The sequence below is a fragment of the Papilio xuthus genome, unplaced genomic scaffold, assembly GCF_000836235.2.
Source record: "Papilio xuthus unplaced genomic scaffold, Pxut_1.1 DF825928.1, whole genome shotgun sequence".
Classification (NCBI taxonomy): domain Eukaryota; kingdom Metazoa; phylum Arthropoda; class Insecta; order Lepidoptera; family Papilionidae; genus Papilio; species Papilio xuthus.
In genome coordinates, this window is record NW_013532721.1 from 2683490 (window position 1) to 2700314 (window position 16825).

General features: G+C 33.8%; 4 protein-coding genes across 5 annotated transcripts in view; 1 reads left to right on the forward strand and 3 right to left on the reverse strand.

The window, feature by feature from the left end:
* The first annotated feature begins 262 nt into the window (after positions 1–262).
* Positions 263–7913, forward strand: LOC106125477 (Sphingomyelin synthase related). Its single transcript, XM_013322702.1, has 5 exons — positions 263–959; positions 1051–1255; positions 2081–2367; positions 4958–5150; positions 7258–7913. The coding sequence occupies exons 1-5, from the start codon at positions 506–508 to the stop codon at positions 7709–7711; spliced, it is 1593 nt and encodes a 530-aa protein (XP_013178156.1). The 5' UTR covers positions 263–505; the 3' UTR covers positions 7712–7913.
* A 2267-nt stretch (positions 7914–10180) lies between these two features.
* Positions 10181–12206, reverse strand: Sh3beta (SH3 domain binding glutamate rich protein Sh3beta). Of its 2 annotated transcripts, none has more exons than XM_013322194.1 (4): positions 12044–12206; positions 11729–11932; positions 11124–11219; positions 10181–10962 (listed from the first exon to the last, which is right to left on the reverse strand). In XM_013322194.1, exons 1-4 carry the CDS (start codon positions 12086–12088, stop codon positions 10462–10464), a joined length of 846 nt encoding a protein of 281 aa, XP_013177648.1. In that variant the 5' UTR covers positions 12089–12206; the 3' UTR covers positions 10181–10461. The 2 variants fall into 2 exon arrangements, with proteins under 2 accessions (XP_013177648.1, XP_013177649.1); XM_013322195.1 differs by having other exon boundaries at positions 11729–11930; positions 12041–12206.
* Positions 12207–15783: 3577 nt separating this feature from the next.
* LOC106125496 (vegetative cell wall protein gp1) lies at positions 15784–16819 on the reverse strand. The gene is made up of 3 exons (XM_013322724.1): positions 16760–16819; positions 16429–16675; positions 15784–16341 (listed from the first exon to the last, which is right to left on the reverse strand). The coding sequence occupies exons 1-3, from the start codon at positions 16770–16772 to the stop codon at positions 16218–16220; spliced, it is 384 nt and encodes a 127-aa protein (XP_013178178.1). The 5' UTR covers positions 16773–16819; the 3' UTR covers positions 15784–16217.
* Positions 16778–16825, reverse strand: part of LOC106125047 (Golgi-associated PDZ and coiled-coil motif-containing protein-like) — a 48809-nt gene continuing 48761 nt past the window's right edge. Inside the window, exon 13 of the mRNA XM_013322132.1 lies at positions 16778–16801. Within this exon, the coding sequence (XP_013177586.1) occupies positions 16778–16801 (24 nt within the window). The remainder of the gene's footprint in view (positions 16802–16825) is intronic.

Below are 16825 nucleotides of genomic sequence, written 5' to 3' on the forward strand. Positions count from 1 at the left end.
CCGTCTATGATATTCGTTTTTTAGGTTACAAATAAACACACCTAAAAAAATGAATAAATAAAAAATATATTCCTTTTACTGGTTTCCCAGAAAAAAAGTATACAAGTGACAGTTTAATACTTTTCTTTTGTAAACCAGATCATTTTGCAAACTGTTAAATAATCTCTGAAATAAAAAAGAATCTGGTAACATTGAAAATTAAGTAACATTTTTACCCAGGAATTAAGCGCTTAAAGCGATTGATTTTTAAGAGTAAAAATCACTATGACTTATGTGTACAAAACACTGCCATGCTTGAAGGTGTAGTTCATGTCTTGGCCTAAGTACTTTTGATAGTGCGCTAAATTAAATTTTGTGACACCATATAAACAATGTTTCAGTCCGATTTATTTCAATTCAGTTGTACATATAAGCTTGGCTATAAAATAACTCTATTCAAATATATGTGTTATTAAATCAGATCCTTCAAGCAACACAAAGTGAAAATCAAAGGTTTTTCGTAAATATGGAAGTGGATGTAATAAAATGGAACAACAAAGAAGTACTGGATTTATTACAAAGGGACAAAATTTCCAGCCATATAATCGACGTTTGTAGATCACAGGATATTGATGGAAAATGTCTTCTTTCATTTATTGATCGAGATTTTTATGAATATCCGTTTGACCAACTAAAACTTGGTGAAAGGAAGAGGTTTATTTTGTTAGTGAAAAAGTTACAAAAGAAAAACCGTGTTTCTATGTTCGAACTCGGACTTTGTGATGATCCTGTGTTTAACAATCCGGCTACAAATATTAATTTCCTGGGAACCAATTTATCACATTTAAGTTATAACCTGCATAATCAATTGCAGAATGAACTTTCTTATAGCAAAAATACAGATTGCATTTCAAATTTCACTCCTGATGTGAAAGCTTCTAAATTAAAACCAGAAGTTTGGAAAACTTGTATAGCTCTCGGTGTGTATGTTATTGTTTTTTCAATTATTTTGACACATATCAAGACTGATAAACTAGAAATGAAATCCTAAGTTGTAATAATTTTTTCCAGGATATGTGTTTCTGGTCACATGGGTTACTGCTGTTGTAATGGTGATAGTGCATGATAAGGTGCCAGATATGAAGAAATATCCTCCACTGCCAGATCTTTTCCTTGACAATGTCCCACATATACCATGGGCATTTGATATGTGTGAGATTACTGGTTCGCTGCTGATGGCAATATGGGTGATTGTGCTCTTCTTCCATAAGCATAGGTCAGTTCTATTTGAAACATTTTATTCCAGAATAATATTTGTTTTTCATTGAATTTCGAAATCCATCCAAGTAGTAGAAATCAAATTGGGAAATTGCACAAGTCATTAGGCAGAACACATATGAGAATAGAAAGAGAAATAAAACAATGTTATTACTTTATTTATATATTTAATTCTTTTGTTTATTGTTTCTTGTTAAGTAGTGAAATGATTAATAATATTTTTTTGTCTGTAAATTATTTATTTGCAAAGATAAGCATTATTTTATAAAGACAGTGATAAGATTGATGCGTCACTGTTGCGCTGGGACTTTGGTGTCAATACAATAATAGATAAACAGTTTATTTCCTCAATGACTCAGTTGTACTCTATAATATTATATTTGTGTAACAATTTTGATAAAGATTAAAGCTTCATTAAGCTTTATTAGTAAAAACTACAATGCCAATCATATCTAATAGATACAAAGTTAATACAGTGAAACTTGGACATGGGAGAGTTCACGGAAACCATGATATTTGTGTTGTTGATGAGGATTTCTCTCTAACCCTACTAAGGAAGTTGTCCATCGGGACATTGACTTTCTTTTATAGAGGTTTCTAACTTATCCAGTTCACTCTTAATAAGATTTGACTGTATATAGACATTGTGATATCAGGCCATTTAGTGGTTTGCTACCTTGGAAAATAAAGTTGGTCATCAACTTCACATGACATATATGAGGGTACACAATGACTTGAGCCAAAGAAATCTTGAGCCTTTTTCAGTAAAACAAAAAGATATCTTGAGTAGTATTAGATTAAATTGTAAGCTTATATCCATCAGGTTTATAATTCTACGGCGTTTTTTCGCGCTAGCGGGGACAGTGTTCCTGCTGCGTTGTTTCACAATGCTGATAACATCGCTGTCTGTGCCGGGGTCACATTTGAAGTGCGAACCCCGCTTCTATCCTCCCGCTGACGATCTCACCGTGTGGGGGCGGCGGCTCCGCCAGGCCTACGACATCTGGAGCGGCGCGGGCATGTCCGTGCGCGGCGTACGCACCTGCGGCGACTATATGTTCTCAGGACACACAGTCGCCTTGACCTTACTCAACTTCTTTATCACTGAATGTGAGTACTATTTGTTTTAATAGTAATTATAGAAAAGAATATCTTGATGTAAAAAAACAACAGTTATTTTAATCAACATTTTATGAATAACAACGTAAACCAGGTTACAGTAGGTCGGTGACTTCTAAACTGATAATAATCAGCGAATTGTCTTTTCTTTTATCTTCGTTTCTTTTTACAAATTATGTTGAACAAACAAATATATTTCAAAGACATCATGACAAAAAGAATCCCTTATTATTTTTAAAACGATTTACGCGACAGGTATACTGATATAGTTTATTTCTTTACACATAACATGCAGGAAAGGCATATTCTATATTTGTTATCAACCAGTTAAATAATATTAAAATATTGCAGTCATGTTGTGTAGGTTTTTATTTAATTAAATATTACACTATTGATATAAATTGCTTTTTCCTTTAAATTCTTAATAGCCTCATCCTGTTTGCTAATGTATCGGAAAGTCCCTGCCATACATGTCAGAGGAATTCACACATACGTAATGCTATTGTAGGACTTTGTAGAATTCTATAATATTATAGTATTAAAATATAATAACATAATCTAAGCCAAATGTTTTTTCGAGAGTTATTAAAACACATCGCAAATCAGTGGTCACAACGTCGAAAATCACATTTGGGTTTCAACCTGCACGTTTAGACATCGTTCCGATCCAGTCAAGCGCTTAACAACTGCACCATCGACAATTATGGTTGTGTATTACATATCAATTCTTACTTCTATTATTTATGTATTTATTTAAAGTTATTTAATACGTAGGAACTTCGATTCAAACTACTGTAAATATTTTCCACATAATTCTAATTTATGTGTTTAATCTATTGCCTAGTAATTTAACTGACTACATAATATTATGATAATTAAACTCTAACGTTCAAAAACAAATCATGTTTACGTATAATTGTATAAACATAGAAATGTTGTGACTAACATTACATAAAGCAATAAAATCAAAACTCTTAGTTCTAAGAAATTAAAATTGACCCGACCCACCTATTTTCTTTGTTACAGTATTTAATGTCCAAAATTTGATCATCTTATATTTTTCCATTACTTTCATTATTCAGTGTACTAATATAGTACGTATACTATTATTTGTTACGCATGCACTTTGTTTGATTTTTTAAATATTCTAATGTTTGTAAACAATTAGCTCTGGTTAGTATCTCGGATATGTCTCTCTGCGTCTTACTACTTCGTGCGTGCTGATGCGTACGATAAGGGAAAGTGGGCCTTTAGCGGTCAAGTCTACGATCTTATTGTACATTATCCAAAATAATCCGACGCATATACATAAAATTATGTAATTTTTAAATGTATATTTTTGTTATTAATTTCTAATAACATGTGATAATAAATGTGAAATATCTAGCATTTTATTTTCCATTGAAGTTTAATAGGCAGTTATCTAAAATTAATGTTTTACGTAAGTTACGTAAATGCTGTTAAAACACGTCAATTTATCTTTATTTTAGGCGTGGCGACTTTAACAAAACCCGGCTTAGAATTTAGGCGTAGAATGCGTATTTTGCTAAATGTACTTATCTAACGCATTAAATATGTTAGATAAACAAGGAAGAGGACAGTATTTTGCGCAGTTTACCATGTGCGCTACTTTATCGTAAATAGGCTCAATACCGATCTCTATCGGTATTGAGCCTATTAACACTCTACACTACTACAAATACTCTTATTTTGCCTGGTTTACATACTGACATGGGTTAACTGGAGCGTTAGTGTTTGCATTATGCCAGTTGTATACCAGTACTGATTTTGAGTTACTGTTCTACTGTACTGGAGTAAAGTAGACGAGGAATTAAAGTCCACGGGACTAGCTTTTGCTTGTTTAATACGACGTTATAAGCATTTACGTAACTATAAGTTTCGTATAATGTCATTGTTTTTCCATGCGACAATACATAAGACTAGAGACTAGTCAAATTGAATTCTAATAAATTATTTGTCTTTATAATTGCTGAACACACATTAGAAAATCTGATATATCACAATTCGAGACAAGAAATACTATATCCTTGAAATAATAGTCACTACTTTGAAACGACGCAAATAAATGGCATTATTTTTTTGTCTATTTGAAATCTCGTGTATAACAATGTGACAACCCTGATGCGACATTGTAAGAAGTTCAACGCAATTTATTTTACGTCACTACATCGCCAAGAAACAAAGACTCGTTTTATTTTACACTGATAATATGTATCGAGCGACACAAAATTGTTCTTTGTGTCCACAATCCTTGGCATACTTTTGTATACATATAACATTAATTTGATACATATCTATAACACCCCTCAATTAATATGAACCCTATATTTGTAGGGTCAAATGTAAATTGTAGATATGCACGATCTTGGTCAACCATCTATAAAAAATGCATTGGGAAAACAAGCATTAGCAAGGTAAAGTAGGTGTCTAGGTTAAAATCCAATCATTGGACACAAAGAAAAAAAAAATTGTGGTCAACGACGGTGACATATTACCAAGGTCAATTTAAATTAATATAAAATATATTAATACAATCAATTGTGTTTTTTGTATGTTTTAGACACATCACGCAGCTTGTATCTGCTGCACATCCTGACGTGGGTGATGAACATGTTCGGCATCTTCTTCATCCTGGCGGCGCATGAGCACTACTCCATTGATGTCTTCATCGCGTTCTATATCACGTCGCGCCTCTTTCTCTACTACCACACGCTTTCAAACAACCAGGCTCTCATGCAGAATGATTCCTCCAGGTAAGACTCTTATCTATCTCTCTTAAGTGCTCTTCCTCTTCTCACGCTTTTACAATAAAATGGTGGGAAGGAAAGTGGATTTTGCAGGGATGGGACATATAGGAAGCGGAGATACTTAACCTTTTTGTATAATTTTCTGAACAGTCATTATTTAGTCACAAAACGCGTCGTGATCTGATAGGTGTTACATTTTGACGTGATGTAATACTTTTAGGTCAGTGTGTAATTTGTTTAATTTAACAGCAACTAAACTAAGTAATTATTTTAATTAATTAAATGGAATTTTTGGTAAACTAAATTTAGAAAGTTAAATTTATCCGGTTATGACATTTTTTTATATAATACAAAGTTTATGCAACTGAACTAATGTTCGTAAGATATTCTTTGTATTTGATAAATCTTTAGTCGTTGTCTATTCGATTGCCAAAGTGCTCCGATGACGATTTTTAACGTGACCATGATGGTTATTTTATGTATAAATGTTCAAAAACATATTCGAATCGTTTTTTCAGACGCAATATCGGTGATTTAAAAAAAAAACATTAACGTAGTTGTTTAGATCTCGGTAATAATTTTATTTGTATGTTAATTGATTTTATATTGTTCTGACAACCGAATTAGGTACCAATTAAACCAAGGTTCTCCTTGTCCAAGGCATCGAAAAATTTAAAATGTACGTCTATGAGCGTGAATATATCCTTCTTTAAATAAAATGTATGTAATGAATTTGTATGTTACGAATAAAAAATAAACCACAATTATTAATAAATCTTGATATCTCATATGTGTCGTATCGTAAACTTTTATTTTTAATGAACGATCAAGGTGCAACTATATAATAGCCGGCGTCAAGGCCAAGACTAAAATAATCTTCGCTAAAATGTTAGGAGATTAAAAATGTAATATAAATATATGACAACATTGTAGTAAACGTCGGATTTGCGTAAGAGGTCGGCAATTAATTACTTGATGGTTTATAAAAAACCAGGTTATAAAAGTATGAATAGCCCTAAACTTAAAATCACGGACATTTTTTGTACTTACTTTGTATTGAATTAAAAAAAAAAGTAATATTTTATTCATTAAGTTTACGTCATCAGACAAATAATAAATACACGCGATATCTTATTTTAAACCTGTGATATCATTGTGATGTTTTGTGATTTTTTGGAAACCTCCTTTCGATCCCGAGTGAATAATGGATGATCCCTAAGTAAGAAGATTAAAGCCATTCTTTCCGTTTTTTTTTAATATCTGCTGAAACAAATGGAGGAATGAATGCGACAATATTTTGAGTTTCTAGGCGTTAATTTTATAATAATTTTTATTTTAATTTTTACGCTTGCTTACCATGACCAACTTTCACACTTGATTGCGCGCAAGTAAACTCGTAAAATAAACGTTGCATCTGACAATAAAAAATGCTGTTTTTATTTAATACAATGGGTCGTAAAACATGTTATTTGAGTTAACATAGCGGTAGTATTGGGCCAAGTAATATTTGTGTTTATTTCCTTGTTGAATTTCTTTATTTATTAAGTTATAAAGCATTCGCAGTTTGATATACCATACTATCCTTTTCATCATACTATTGCGACAACCAACCGTCAGGTCCGTTTTATTTTAGTTAATTCCATGATTTTTTTTTAATTTAAATAAAGTCGTATTGTGCGATGTTTATTGTATCAGCAAAAAAGAAATTTAAATTGATTTTGTTCTACTATAGTTTTGAAATACATAGATAGTATTAACAGAGCGAAGTGTAAAAGGTTACATATTTTCTAAGGTCAACTTTTTCTTAGTTCTAACTTAGCAAAAACTCATGCTATAAGATTATGCACATAAATTTAAATTATTTTTAAATTAATAAATACGACTTGCTGCTGATAAAGTAATTGTGAGAGGACATTACGTAATTTCTTTTTATTTTATTTGGTTTTACGCTTTTACGAAAGATATCTTAATTCTAAGAATCATAAAATCGTGGCCTTATAAAATATATTAATTAGAAAATATGTAACAAAAGAATATAGGCAATTTGTTATGCGTTTTAATCGGAATAAATCGAAGTTTTAAAGTCGTTTAATTGACTTATCGACCTTTCCAGGACAAGAATATGGTTTCCGTTGCTGTCGTTCTTCGAATCGGAAGTGGACGGCATCGTGCCCAACGAATACGAGGGGCCCATGACCATTCTGAACAACCTGCGCCAGTGGTTGCTGCAGCTGGTAACCGACGTCAAGACCTCATCCATGGCCAAGATCGCCGGCTCCAAGCTGCAGGAGGGCGCCGCCATGGGCGAGTACTCCGTCGTCAAATTGGTGGACGGAATAAAACGTAACCTGAGTTTGATCGAGGAGTACAAGAATTCTCGGCAGCGGTTAGTGACGTTAGATAAAAATATACAAGCGACGATGTTGGAGGAGCTCCCGGAGGCCGAGCTGCGGCTGCGCGCCGCGCCCGGACTGCGGGCGGAGCGCGCTCGCCCCCCGGGACACGCCCCGGCCCCGCCCGCACCCGCGCCCGCGCCCTCGCTGCCCGCACACAAGAAGACTATATGAATGTCGTAGAGGCTACTTTCGCTAACCATCATAGCATAGCTAATGTAACTAAAGTGAGTTAGATACCTGAACTACATTTCCATTATAGATTTTATATAAAATGTTATATATCATATTTATGTTAAGTTAAATATGTAATAAATTATTAAGAGAATTTATTTGCTCAAAATAATCGTGGGGAATAAACATGTATAATGCTTTAGATTGAGTGTTGTTTATTTGTGAGAGTTGATTCGGTGTGCCAGGTGAGGGCGAGCAGGTCGTGCAGCGTGCGCGTGAGGGCGGGCAGGTCGCGGCCGGCGGCCAGCGCGCACGCCGCCGCCACCCCGGACAGCACGCGCCCCGCCCACTGCGCCGCACCCCAACTACTGCAGCAAGCTAGTCATACATCTCTATGTAAATTGTCATTCTCATGTAGGTGAAGTATATACTTCAAAATTACTTTCTCAAATGTGATATAAGTTAACAAACTCAAAAAATAGTTAACTTCGGCAATATCACGAACACACCGAATTTGAGCTTCGTATTATAAGTGACATGTTGACACATTCCGATCATTTTCTGTTCCTTTTCCGAGCTCCGTATTCAAGGACTTACAATTGTTGTTGAGGACGTATAACGCTAGATAAATAACGTAAGGTTTCTTGCTGTTGGATATAATTGGTAGAATAGGTTACAGAATCATTACTGATGTTAAGGTTGGGGTATTTACTGTGATTGCGGAATTAGCAAACGATTACGGTACTTATTTGAATTTAATGTCTCCTGCACAGTAACATGCGAAGGTTTGCTGCCTCTATTAAATTCATCATGACTCACCCAATTTGCAGTATTCCGAATCAACCGTCTATTCCCACTGGCCAATTATTACAAACGCTCATGAAATTTCTTTGGATTTTAAATACTTACTTTAAACCTTAAGGATAAGTAAAACAGGTTAAAAGAAGAGGCATCCAAAAGTTCGTGTTACCATGATTGATAAAACTATAAATAAATTTGAAAAATTGTTTTTTTTTTTTAAGTTGTGTTTGCGCTGTTTCCTTCCTTTCCCAATTCTTAAGGGCACACATTTTAAAATAAGTACAAGTCGCCTTTACATACGGTAGAGGTTCACTCGCAATTTGTAATCAATATTAGTTCAATTTTCTGGCAAACGTTCTTCCCTAGAGTTCATGAGAGTTGAAGTGAATCGAATTGAAGAGATTGATTGATTGTGATTTGCACTGGACCGAGTTGAAGAGTTCAACATTATACGATACTAGCTGTCGCCCGCGACCGACCGAATTTAAAAAAAAAAACTTCATCAGTAGTCTATACGTTCTTCAATATTATATCAGATTAACAGTTTTAGAGATACTTTCTAACAAACATCCATCCATACAACTAAACTTTCGCATTTATAATATTAATAAAATAATTGTACTAGCTACATATCAAAGCTTTATACTTCATTATACAACTAACGATAGTTATTTTGCTAAACTATTTAGCAAATATTTTAATTAATACTACCACGACTGTTCTATGCAAAGTAAATTAAGCTTTAATTACTTTCTCATAGCTATTGAACAGATTCCAAAACTTATTTAAGGATTTAAGAAATTTGTAAAATATTCTCAAGTTCTGCGTTTGCTGTTCTTACTGAAATCAAAAAAGTCACACAAAAATAAAGATCCAGATATCCAAAAAGAAATAAACCAGCCTAATTGGTTACCCCCATATATAAACGTTATCAAAATTCACATTATTTATACCGCTATCTGTGGGCACTGCGACAAGTTTATTAGTAATTTAAAACTTCCAATCTTCCAATGAGCAAATGTACTTCAATTTTGACATTATTTTATTAAAACAATAGGATAAAAAAATCTATTCCATCAAAATTTAATTTCGATAGTTTTTAATAATTGTCGTCATAATGAAACATAGCTTTTGGCAATAAAGCTAATGGTATATGAGTCGCTCCAAACTAGGAATTAGCTATATATGGCAAAAAAAAATAGCGACTAGGTTTTACACTATTCCTTCAAGCGATGTTTTCGAAAAAATAAAAGAATTAAAATTATATGGCATTTTATATAATTCATATGAAAAATTAGTTAAAAAATCTGTCTTTAATAGTAATATTAATAAATGATAAAAAAAGATCAGTTGATACAAAACAATAAGCAGCGTAGTTTACTGATAAGAATGCTCATCTTAACTGAGTTTGAGCTATAATGTTGCCATTACTGACAGCACCTCAGATCGATTCATTACAACTCTAATTGACCTTAAAAACTGTCATGGTCATAAAAAAATAAAAAATTATTAATGATACAGTAGAGCACTCTTAGAAGCAACCAACTTACAAAGTAAATTATTTGTATACTAATACATCAAAATTCATCTCGCTTTCTAACATAAAAAATTTCGCAAAACATAAAATCAAATATTAATATTTTAAATAATACAAAGCCTTTAAATGACAGGTAAAGTTATTAAATAGAATTCTTAATCTCGAACTTCATTAAAATTTCATTAATAGTCTAATGTTAATTTGATAATAGGCCACTTCATAAGACGTAAATATACATCGCCACATAACATTAATTCTCAACAAATACTTCTTTGTATTATATACAATGACTAAATATGTCAAAGAAGTGAATGATGCAATATAAATAACAAAATGAGTTTAATGAGTAGTGCTCGCTTAGTGCTAGAGGATACTGATTTGAGCTGAAAAGCAAAGTAATGTCGCAGGTCTGTTACTCGGCGGCCGCCTGCTCGCTCTGGATGAGAGCTACGGATGGGTCATCAGCTTTCTTTTCACTTTTACCTGTTTGCTCCTCATCCACTTCCACCTCTTCAGATTGTTCGCGAGACCTCAGCGCACCATTCACTGCCTCTTCGGTTTCATGTGAATTTTGTGCTTTTTCTTCATCTTCTCTTACTGGAGTTGGTTCTTTATCAATGGACTTTTGTCTCTGTGGTGACTTTTCTTTTTCTGGGGTAGTTTCTTTAGTTGGTGACTCTGCTTTTGCTTCATTGTGATCTCCATCATTTTGTTCTGTCTTCTCTTCTACTGCTTCTTCTTTAGTAGGTGTTGCATCTCTTGCAGGGGAATCTGCTTTAGGTGTGGTCTCTTTGACAGGTGAAGGTTCTTTTTCCCCAGTTTCATTGGAAACAACTGTTTCCCTTTCCTGGGAGTTCTCTTTCGACTCTTTGCTGACCTTACCTCCATTGACATCACCATTCAATGCATTTTCCTTGAAATATACAATTTTAAAATTAGTTTTAACATAAAAGCGATTGTGAAAATGTGGCTACCAAAACAGCATATTGGAACTCTTCCCCTTCATCCATGCGGATTCAGAGTAGTATGGCCTCCTCAGGCGGAAAGTATTGCTACAAAATATAAAGCTCTCACCTTTTCAGTCTGTGGTGGCTCCTCGGGAGGAAGCTCCAATTTCAGGAACTGCTCGAGTGTATCAACTTCATTTGCCAAATCAAAGTGGTCATAATCCTGTAATTTGTTAAAAGATCTTTTTACCACCCATTAAGCTTGGAGAACAACAACATATATTATATTTTAAAATTAAATTATATCAGAAAAGAAGTGGACATAAAGCATCAATATCAGTAATTTGCACATGACAATTGAAACTTAAATATTTCACATACATATCTAAATATGTAAAGTTACAATGAAAACAATAGATAAAAATAAATGCTTAGCCATTGTTTGTATCACACGGTGTTGTAGTATCATATGTGATAAAAAAATGTTAATTTGTTTATTAAGTTTCTCAACTCCAAATGAATAGTACCTTCACAACATTTTAACCACCAAGTCTTTTAGTTTCTAACATATTGTACTCATCCAAAAACCAATTAGAAATTTTAATTAGGGTGTGGTTCTCAGTGCTTTAAAGGAATTGGCATACTTGTATAGAAGAATTAAGGAAATATAAAATGGACAGAAGTTGCATTGACGTAAATAACTAAACGAATATATCTTTTGATTGTACTTACCCCACAATATTCTTGGTCATTAAATAGTTGTGGAGGCAGTGGCGAGCGCGGGTTGGGGTCGCTGACGGTGCCCCCGTTGCATTTGGCATTGTTTTGCATGAAGTCTTTATCATCTTCCCTGCCAGGCTCCGTTATGTCAATGATCTCATATTTTATGTTTTTAGAATCTAATATCATCAAGACACGCTGTTGCCTTTTTTTTACCTAAAAGAAAGTGATATCACGTAATCGAAAACAAAAGTTATATGACTCAGTTTAATAAAAAAGACTAAAGGCACCCGGTTGTAGCCAGGAATTTTCTAATATTAAACGTACCTCTTTGTTACCAGAAATACCACTTATGTATACTTTGACAACCATGATTGAAAAGTACCTAAAAGCAGGAATATAATTGTATAAAATACATGCAAAAAACACTAAAATTGAAAAATAGGCTTGGCCATTAGTCGATCTGTTAGAGTAATAATAATTACCACTCCAGAACTGTCATTTCAATATGACATTTCTAGTGTTACCATAATGGCATTACTAAAATTTCTACTCCTTTTTACAATTACCTAATTCTTATTTTTAACTCGATGTCTAGTTCAAAGTGGGAAGTATGAAATATTATCAAGTCCTTCGTTGCCTGAATGCGCCAACTAAAATATGAAAGGAAAATAAAACAATGAATTCGGTGAAACTTACGCAGGCGCATGAAGGAACTTTTTTTTATCAGTTGCCATTTTTTCTAATAATCATTATCGAGTTTGAGAATCGTTAGTGTTAGGGGTGAGGAGAATGATACAAAAAGATGAAGGATATATTTCGTAGATTGAATTTAGTGTATTGACACAATAAAACACAAAGGTTTTTACAAATACAATTGTAATTCACGTAATAGTACATAGGCATATCATTCAGTGGACATTTAAAAAATCTATTATAGTTCTCCTGCAAAAAAACATAAATCTATATTTCAGCTTGATCATAGCAATATGATAATCCAAAAATTTATGGAATGTCTTACAGCCTTCTTTGTTTTTTTTAATATCTTGCTCTATCAGCATTGTTGAAAAATGATAAGATCATTTATAATTACATACTACTTTATCATACACAATGGCTAAAATTAGAGCACACTTGACGGAATTATTACTGGGCTGCGAAAACTCTATGTTAAGTGTCGATAATTTTATAAGATTGTTGATACTTATAGCTCAAGTACTTAAGATTAGTTTAGTAAAAGCAAAGTAAAATAATCGTGGGAGGTATAATTTTCTCATACAATTTGTAAAAGTTGAATTTTTAATGCGAGTCGGATATTGGTATTAATAAAGAATTGTGAACCCCATAATCCGTTGTTAGTTCTTATTTAAACATAGTCTGAAAATAAAATTACTCTAATTAGCAAGGAAAGTAATTAAAAAAAATTATAGTAATGACTAAAAATAATTTCGAATATCACATCGACCTCAGTTCAAATTCGCAAAATACAAACAATAGTCCATTTTTGTAGGCCTTGGATGTCTTATTTTCTAACATGAGAAAAAAATGTCGCTGTGAAAACGGTTTAAGTTACTTTATTACACTAAAAGCTTATATTTTTACACTTTAGTAGATACTATATAAAGTGTAAGAAATCCTTATTCACAAGCACGTATAGTTTTATAATTGATCTTATTAATTAATAAAATGAATAAGTTAAATATAAAAAAGAAGGTAAGTATTACGTAATTTTACTAGATTATCGATTTAACAGTCTTCACTCATGCCCATTTAAAAAGAAAAAGTGTAACCTTAGCTTGTTTTTGAAAAATAGAGATCTCATTTAAAGTATTTTTAACTCACCGAATAGTTTAGTTAAATGTTAAATCAATTTCTTGAATATACAACTTGCAAAAGACGTTGATATTAAGATAAACGCTAACTATTCAACCGCGAAATTATATATAGGCAATCATAATTAACAGAAACGCTATAGGATACATTCGGCGGATTCGATCCATTTACATTCATTTATTAGACAAACAGACCGCGCCTCACTTTACGTCACCCCTCAGTGATTCATCAAACAATCAAATAGTTTTATAAACTCAGTGAACTGCCACAATAACAGTAGTAAAGGAAATAAAAAGTATAGAAGTCTGTTTGTGGTCTATTTTATACAGTGATTTAGATGTCAGAAACCCAATATTAATCCCGTTTGAATCAAAACGGAAACCCTTATGATATTAATTAACGTAGATTTGTTACCAGCTATATATCTACTAAAACATTACTTCCCAGTGTTATTGCCAGCGGTACTTGGAAAGGTAAACAAACAGATATAGCGCACATAGTTACAGGTATAGAGATGCACCATTCATTATCGTTCCCTACGCTATGCCAATTGTAGACGGAGCTTGCAATATCTTGGCAGACGTGAAGAATGTTTTTAAATGTCGTTTTTTGTAACCCTAGAAATAAGAGGACATATTTTTTTTAGCTAAATGGACAATGTAAACGTTAAGGTGTATGCCAATAAGTCGGTAAACATGTTGAGAATGATACTACGTCGAAAATACAATTGGCAGTTATCCAGACAGCTGTTGGTGATAATCCGCCACGTCGCCGCTGACTGCCTTAATATTTGTCATTATATTACATACTGTTTAACACCTCTGCGATGACGTTGACTAGCTGTAACAATCTCTCATACGCCAATTATACGCTAAATCACAAGTCCTAAACTTTGCAAACAAAAGACGTAATTTTATAACACAAGACAAACTTCACATTTCCGCCTTTTGCCTGTCTGTATAAAATTTGTTTGCAATTCTTAAGTCTTCATTTGGTACTTTTAGGTATAAAATTTATTTTATACGAGTCTATTACGTTAATAGTACTACTACTAGCGTAGAGCTGTTAGTGATTTATTTTGAATATCATTGGCATTAATAGAATGTCATAGCTACATGTCATCATAAAATTGAATCGCGGGGGCGAAGTCGTTCCGCACAATTAGCGACATGACAGCTTTGTTTTATGCTGACCCTGTTCAAAATGTATGTACATCTTTCACAAATGTGACAAGAGCATAAAATGTATTGAGTATACTCACGTCAGTGTGACTCGAGTAACGCTATTCAGTTTTAAAATGAAAATTTCAATCATTATATTTTCAGATATTCAGATGCTAAATGTTTGTGTATATAAATTCTGGCGATCCCTCCCCGTGTCCCTACATTATGTGTCCAATTAAATAAATTGTCGAGTGAATAGGAAGTGGGGAGAGCTCCGATGAGGCGACAAATCATTGCGATGTATAAACAAAGTCGTCCATTATATGTATGTTAGTGCAGTAACGGCTTTAGCTCTAGTAATGATTTCTACGACACCCTCCTTTTTAAAACAACTGTTAAACAATAGTTAAATTTAAAAAAAAAACTATATAAGCTACAGTACATATTTTTCGTTTCTTTTCTCCTTCGATTTTTTTGTTTCATTTTCTTTTCTTAGTACGAAATTATTTGCACTTTTGAGCTTTAGAAAGTAGTCTTATTTTACTGATAATTTCTTAACCAATGAAAATACAGACCTTATTAAATCTCATTATTAAAAGCGTAGGTATTATTATTTGAAGTACTCGGAACAATAACATAATGAATACAATAGTAGCAACTAAATTCAAATCACATAAGGTCTTGTACTAATTAAATGAAAAATGTTATACCATAGAGCATTTTACAATTCATAGAAACGATAATCATAGACGAGATGCTGAATGTAGAGTTCATACACAGATTATATATTTAAAGCTTTAAATACTTTATAGAAATGTAAAACTTAAGACTAAAAATTTATTATACTAAGTACACTCATTAAATTGACCTCGACATTATAACACTTTGAGGATCACGAGGAAAATTTTGTTAATTATTAAATAAAATCTAAAAGCAGCCGCGTAACGTCTTATAATTTGCTGTCGACTGGGCTTTATAGTTTTACTACATGGTAACACTTGTAGGACAAACCAAATTCCTTATTGTTTTCATATTAAATTTACCTACATATAAAACTGAAATCACAAAAGCAATATATTTTAAGATTATAATAAATATTTGTTTTAAATGTCAAATACATTGTCGACGACGACATAAAACAAATTAGTTTTCTTTACCTACCGTAATGGTACTTTTCCATTGTATTGTGTCAATCGCAAAATATATGCTAAAATAATATATGTATTAACCTATTTAAAACTAAATTAGTTTTATATATTGCAATCGGAAGCTGTAAAAGAAGAACTAAGTTAACTTCTTTAGTAGTAAGCGCACGTGTGGCGCTAGTGTCGCCGAGAGCATGCAACATAATCTGTATTTAGTTTATCTGCTATCGGCTCGGCTCTGCTCTACGTACGGCTTACATCATACACACATCACGTCGCGTTATCGTGACGGATATAACGGTAACGTGACGTATGTGATGATGAACGTTCAGCCGTGTATTCTGACGTGTCGTGCCGGACTCAGACGGGCGTGCCGAAGTCGGGGTCCCCGCGGCCGGGTAGAAGACGGGCCCCCATCTTGCCGCGATCCACGCTGCCGTTCACCATCGCCCCGTGCTCCGTCACGCGCCGCGCTGAACCTATCCTGTATATTCATACATCATACTGTTTACTCTATCACATAATGTACAAGAAACGCGAAGTATAAGCTACAAAAGTTTCAATACATTACCGAAAGCCTTTCGGTTCCCGCCTAGGTTTAGCTTCGCCGTTAGTCTTGGCAGGCATGACGTCACTGGGGGCGGGCAGTAGGGCGGGCTGCAGGGCGGGGGGCGGCTGCAGCGCGGGCGACTCGGGCGAAAGCGGAGAAGGCGGCGTGAGGGGTGTAGGCGGTGTGGGTGGCGACTTTGGCGATGGCGGCGATGGCAGCAGGACAGATTCCGATACTAAAGACGGATATGAGCTTCGTGGAATAGCTTCTGTGAAATTTACCAAAAATTGGTATTAATGAAATAAAAATGACTCGTAGTCTTCAGGCGGAAGAAAATAGAGTTAATAATTACTTGTATCATTCATAATAATTAGCGGCGCGGGGTCGAGTGACGCTGGTGGCAGTGTGGGCGGGGCGG